The 6,725-nt window shown below is 44.4% G+C and overlaps 1 protein-coding gene across 1 annotated transcript; it reads right to left on the bottom strand.

Annotated features, from left to right (window-relative positions):
• Nucleotides 1-1,275: 1,275 nt before the first annotated feature.
• SFT2D2 (SFT2 domain containing 2) lies at nucleotides 1,276-6,613 on the bottom strand (the record flags this gene model as incomplete). The annotated part of the gene is made up of 7 exons (XM_010148361.1): nucleotides 1,276-1,315; nucleotides 1,936-1,965; nucleotides 2,725-2,783; nucleotides 2,893-2,928; nucleotides 4,953-5,034; nucleotides 6,119-6,204; nucleotides 6,527-6,613. Coding segments are annotated over 7 exons (420 nt in total), but the record flags the coding sequence as incomplete, so codon positions are not given.
• Nucleotides 6,614-6,725: the final 112 nt, after the last annotated feature.

Genomic DNA, 6,725 nt, shown 5'->3' with positions numbered 1-6,725 from the left:
GGTGGATGGAGGAAAAGAGACTTCAGTTCACAGTGAAGCCCACTGGATAATCACCTTTACAGACACTGACTCCAGCCAGACAGTTTGGTAAGAGGGAAGGTGAAAGCAGTTAACCATTATCTCACACAGCCGAGGCGGGAATCTGTGCTCTAATATTAAACAACTGACCACTGTAAAGGGCTGGGAGTAGGTGACTATACATAGCTCAGAAGATAAAAGAGTGTAGAGTGGCCTTGGAATTCGGACACCAACTGTTCAGCACTTGTTTGTAGCTGGCAGCCAGATTGTTACACGCTTTTTTTGCTAAGATAGTGCAATTTTCTACTGCCTTTCTCCTCAAAACAGAAGTAGTTCACTAGTGTGTGCAAGAGCTTGAGCAGAAATGAAACTGATCCCACTTGCAGAAAAAAAAAAAAATGGTGGAGTTTTAACTTATTTACAAGTTCAGAAGAAAACTTCTTCTCCCGGGCCCAGACTGCTTAAACAGCCCACCTCTCCCTTATCAGGAGCGCGTCCTTTGAGAAAGGACACGCATCAGTTCTCTCTCTGCTTACCGATCAGCTTCCCACTGCTCCTATGTTACAGCTGGGGGAGAAGAGCAGCACCTTGCTGCACCTGAGAAATTCCAGTTTCCTACCTTGTACGTACTGCTGTTAGTTACAGGCAAGGCAAAGAACTCAGGTTCCCGGCAGGTTAAAATTCTATTAACCTTATTTTGCAAGTGCTTTTCCTGCAGGAAAAAGTTTTTACAGATGACAACATCCCTTTCATGTATTTTAAGGAAACACCATCAGTCTAAAAGGCAAACAGTGCAAAGGTGAAGTGACATAAGGCTATTTAAAAACAAAACAAAAAAAAACCCAAGCTGCCTGTAAGAAATCTGTTGGCAATTGCTTTCTTTTTCTTGAAGAAGAAATCCTCTAGACTGGCACAGTGCCACTGAGTAGAGGTCTCCATTTGACAGACTTCACACATTACTTGGTTACTCTTGCAAAACCAAACAAATACATGAATTTACATGAGAATTAGCCTAACAATTTCTGCATCTCTGCCCAGTTCTTCCCGCCAGACTGAGCTTCATTTGGTGGCGAGCACCCTGTCCTACGGGCACCATTGCTTACAAAAACCAAGCAATCGCACACGCTGGATTCAACGAGGAGCTTCTAACAGCTGAAAGGCACGTGTTGGAGACAGGAGTAGGAAAATACATACACAGTGATCTTAACATTGTTCTACCATACTTCCTAGGACGTGGTGAAGCGTCCAGTATTCGTGTTAGGACAGGCAGACGGAAACGCATTTCTTGACAGCATCCCTACAGGCAGGAGAAAGAAAAAAAACCCCAGAGTCACCTCAGTTAGGCTGCTCCACAAGACTCATTCCGTGCTGCTGTCACCCTGCCACCGAGGGCTTTAAAGATGAGCTGACCACGTATGAACTGTGCTTAATGCGTTCCTGGAGCCACGCAAATGATGCGGAGACAAGGGGCTCCGCTCGCCGCCCACCTGCCCTGGAAGGGACCCCTGTGAGCTGCTACGGAGGTGGTGTGCTGGGGGATGGGGCTGAGGGAGCAGGAGGGGACTGTGTGCTCAAACACAGAGCAGAGCTCGTGGGGGAGAACAGGAACAAGGGGTGCCCAGAAGAATACACTTGTCTGGTAGCACTTTGGACCACCATTTAGGCATTCCAAAGTCAAGCCTTAACTTCGGCGTGGGGTCAGGTATTTTTAGAGGATGCCCTCTCAGTTGGTTATGTTTGTGTTCTCCCACTAGGGAAGATGTTTAGTTTCATTCTCACAGTTCACTACATGTACTTCCTCCCACTAAAACACCGCCATGGAAAAACTTCCAAAGCCATGCATTACACTGCTTCTACAAGCTGATCTGCACCATTCCATTTCAAGGTAACAAAGAGGGAGGGAGTAGGGAAGCTTACCTTGCAAACGGTATGAAGGAAATGCTGTACCTAAGAAGAAAGATTTTTAAAGTTACTCTTCATGTCAGATTTCATTAGTCACAAACAAGAACCACCCCTCTGATGCTCTAAGCAGGGAACTGCAAGATTCACAACCAAAAGGAAGCTCTGAGTTTGTGAGCGACAGGGATGAGTATCCTTGGCAAGTCACCCTAGCCCAGCCAGGCCGTGAAACACGGTGGCAAAGTCGGGGTGCATATTGTAGAAGCATTTTAAACACATCCCTCCTGCACCCCATGTTCTTCATGCTCCAACACCTACAGGCAGGGAAGACTAGTCTTTGAGGGCTGGCAAGATGTTCGTATCAGTTTCTGTGACACGACACAGCGCCTATGTTAACTTAAAGAACACTGACACGTAATCTGATTGGCACATCTGGGTCTTTTAACAAGACAAATCCAGGAGAGTGTAAGAGAGGAATACCAGACAGTAAGCAACAAACTGATTTAAACGAGAAAGTTAACAAAAAAAAGCCGTTTTACTTCAAGCTCACAAAAAATAAATGCTTTCAAAGGAACTTGCCCCAAGAACAGAGCCCTGAGCTCCATCTCCAAAGCCTCTGCAGTGGTGTGAGAGACAAGGAGCGGGAGCAAGCCAGCTCCTCACTGATGCATCGTGTCACATCTAAGGGAGCGGGGAGGTAAAAATTCTCCTTCCCTCTAACTCGGGCAAGGCCAAAACCCACTTGCACTTCAGCTGCTGACGTCAGGTGCAACAGCAAGCGGAGCATGCGGGGAGGAATTCACTTACCAGGCCAAGGCAAAAAACTGCAAGATGCAGAAAAGGAGCACGAGTCCTCTCTTAGACCACTGGAGGAAGAGAAGGGGCCGGGGGGAACACAGCACACAATGAGACAACAATGCCTTACGTTTTAAAGTATACTCCAGTTAAATACAGGCGTAGGACTCCAGTACTCACCCAGAACGCAGAACACAGTGTTAGTATGAGACACAACTACAAGAAAACAAACGATTTGTATTAAACACAGAAAAAAACTCCAGGTTTTACAGATATTCTAACACTGTAACGGTTCCTTCAGAGACAGAAACATCCTTCCATACCTTCAGCCAATCCCACATAAGAGTTCCCCTTCTTTACAATGCTCTTGCCATTACATTTCTGACGTGAATCAAAGCAATGAGGAAATATCAGCCTGATATCTCCAAAAATAATTTTCTGACTGCAAAGGAATGCGAGGAAGAGGTTCCTACAGCTCTTCTGCAACATCAGCAGCTCCTACTTCATCTCACACGCATCTTGGCGTCATAGGCATACACCACACTTCGTCGTTTTGGGCAAGACTTTCAGTCACAGCTCCAGTCTTTCTGGGTCTGTACGTGCCACGTTTCCTGTTGGTTCTCAAGGTGACCATGGTGTTGAAGTTAGGTCATTACTTAGTTCTTACCAATTAAAACTACAGTACCCTTTCAGGAACTTTTAGATAGAGCTCTCCTGTTTAAAGTCCTGCACAGTCACTCAAAACGGCCCCTCCTTGTCTTCAGAGTTGCACTGTGTCTTTACTACAGTTAAATCTGGGAGGTAGTAGGCCATTTTGGGTTATTTTCTGGTTTAACCCTAATTTTAAACAGTAGCCTCTTTTTAGTTCAAATGTTGATTTTCAGCGTAAGACACAACAGCTCATTTAGCTATGGCAGATGCTGATACTTGACCTTCCTTCATCAACATCTGACAGCCTTTTGATACATACGTACCACTGTGCCACTACAGATTATAACGTGTTATTCTGCTTGGGTAAAAAAAGCAAAGAGACATATGTAGTACTGCACATTCAAGACATGCATTGCAAAGAAGTCATACACTTCACCTCAACCATGATTATTGACACTGGAAGTAGTTTGCCTATTAGTTTTAAGGTGGTGACTTGTATATTGGTCAAAATAGTACATCATACATCTAACAACCGGTTTTATTCCCCGTGAACAACATTCCAGGCATTCTCCCAACTCCAGGCATCCCAAATGCATACAAAACAAACACACCACGCAGCAGCGTCTTGCCTGCTGCTGATCTGTGGGCATACACAGGCAATTTCTCAAGCTCCATCAGTTGCCTGCAGCATCCCTGGATGTTTAAAGAGAAAACAGGAAGTGCTGATTCCAAGCGAATGCTTTGGACATTCACACTGAAAATGGGAGGGCAGTTTCATGCAAGGTAAACCACCTTCCAGATTTGACTCTCCAAGAGAAAATGGGAAAGCTGGAGACAAAAAAGCACATGCACTTTAAACAAGAAAGAGTTTGGAACTTAGCTGCAGTTTTCTTACACACCCCCAGTAGAAGGTTAGCCACAATTCCCATCTCCTGAAGATAAAAATAATTCCAAGGGCCAATTTTAGTTAAATGTTGAATTTGCAATTTCATTGTGTCATACAAGTTTCAAAACCTGAAGCTGTCAGCCAACGGGGATGACTGCTGTATTTTTTTAAAGCAAGATGACCAAGGCATAGGGATTCCCCAGATGTTTTGTCAAGAAATGACGATTTTATCAGGGCAGAAATACCTACACAGCTCTATAAGCAAATCACACAGAATATAAAAAGACACAATTATGCAAAATAGAACATGTAACAACTTCCACAGTACTGCTTTTTAAAACGTAGTTCCCCATCTTTCAAGCGACATGAGAATACGATGCTGTGACCTCCAGCACACTAATGAAAGCACAGGCGAGGTTCATACCCGCCAGCCACAGACCCTTAATGCTCACTGGCACAACCACCTGGCTTCGGCTCAGTCTTTTGTAAATAGGAAGGGGGTTTTCCGGTGCTACACATACCTTCCCACTATAGCAGATGTACAGAATGTTGGATGTTTAAGAAACAAACAAACCAAAAAAAAAAACCCCAAACACCCACAAACACATGTTGAGCCTGGTTAGATCAATGTGTATGAAAGGACGTTACAGAGGGAATTGCTGACAGGTCAGTAGGAGTTAAAACTGCTTCCTTTGATACTTACCAGCATGACAATAGTAGCAATCAAACGTGTAGGCTCAAACATCCTTTTCAGCTGTTTCATTGGTCCCATAAGAAAAAGAGTGCTGTGAAAAACAAAGCCCGATGAACACAGAGGTGGAAAGGCAAAAGTGAAACTAGGTAAGATCCCTCATTAAGGGGGGTGTTTTGCTGAATCGTCTGCTGTCCTATGTTGTTGTGGTAATCAGTGCTGCATAACAAAAGAAACCAGGATGTCTCAAACATCCTTTTCAGCTGTTTCATTGGTCCCATAAGAAAAAGAGTGCTGTGAAAAACAAAGCCCGATGAACACAGAGGTGGAAAGGCAAAAGTGAAACTAGGTAAGATCCCTCATTAAGGGGGGTGTTTTGCTGAATCGTCTGCTGTCCTATGTTGTTGTGGTAATCAGTGCTGCATAACAAAAGAAACCAGGATGTGCGATGAGACTCATTCCTGCTTTTTCTGCTTTTCTTTGTGCAAGGTATTTTATTCTGTAATTTTAATCATATTGTTCAGTTACAGCCAGCATAAGCAGGGCAGAACTATCAGGCTAGAAGCAGAGGTCCAAGTCAGCTTCAATCAGATCATTCCTGTCAGATGCTTTTTTAACCTGCTCTTCAAAAACACCAGCCACAGAGGCTCTGCATGGATTGCCAGGTAATCCAGCTCAATTCCTCTACATAAAGGGCTGTTTTCAGGCCTGGATCCATTCTCTGATCCCTTACCAGATCTGCAGGCCACATTTAAAGCCCTGGTGATTGATACGGAGTGAATTACACAAGTTACCTAAGGTGGTATTTCCGCCTCATCGCTATACTGTTTCACACAGAACATCACCAAATGCAAAATGGCAGAGAATTATTTTTATCTTGAGGGGGGAGAAAACCAACAAATTAAAAAAAAAAAAAAATCAATGCTCAAAGCATGACTTGGATTCTTTTTTACTGATGAGTAACTTTTATCTTGAATGCATTGCTAATAACAATAAAAAAACCTTTACCGTTTCAGGGCACTACTGGGGAAATGCTGTCCTTTAAAACTGAGCAGCAAGAGAACTCCCTAGATAAGCAAGTCTCACACAAACCCAACAGTTTCTACCACTTGCACACCTTCACCTATGATTCTGCTTTACTTTTTCATCTTTATTCAGGAACTAATAAAGATTGTTACCTCCCAATGGACGCAATATTCCCCAGCGTGTAAAACACCGCGAAGAGTACCAGCCCCTTCTTTGGTACCCATAGCAGACAGCTACCCTAAAAAGGAACATTTAAAGAGCGAGAGGTGGAAAAAAATTAATGTTGTTTTTAAAATGCGAAAGAAGTTTATCAAAAAACGTCACAACACAAAAGAAGTCTTAGGAATACTTAAATCCGAACTGCAGAATCACACAGGCGCAAAAAGAAAACCGCGTTTATTGGCATTCTTGTTAAGGGTGAGCGCGTTGCATCTGATCGGGACCGGGACAGACGCCTTCCCAGAGGCTCAAAAACGCCAGGCAGCGGCATACACCGAGGCTGTAATGATTTGGTCTCCCAAAACCCAACTATCGGGGAGATCTGGGAAAAAAGCCCTTACCAAGAGCGAGAACAGGCATCCGATTGCAAAACAAGCGATGAAGCCTTTCACTCTGGTGCCCCAGCCTAACGAAGTCGCATCGATAACCTGGGAAGGAGAACAGGAGCGCATCAGCAGGGACTCGGGGGTCTCGCCACACACCAAGTGCCGCCTTTCCCCCGCGGCCTGAGCCGTGTCCCCGCGCCGGGGAACCTCAGTC

The sequence above is a fragment of the Eurypyga helias genome, unplaced genomic scaffold, assembly GCF_000690775.1.
Source record: "Eurypyga helias isolate BGI_N326 unplaced genomic scaffold, ASM69077v1 scaffold14840, whole genome shotgun sequence".
NCBI classification, from domain to species: domain Eukaryota; kingdom Metazoa; phylum Chordata; class Aves; order Eurypygiformes; family Eurypygidae; genus Eurypyga; species Eurypyga helias.
This window is presented reverse-complemented; position numbering and strand designations above follow the sequence as displayed.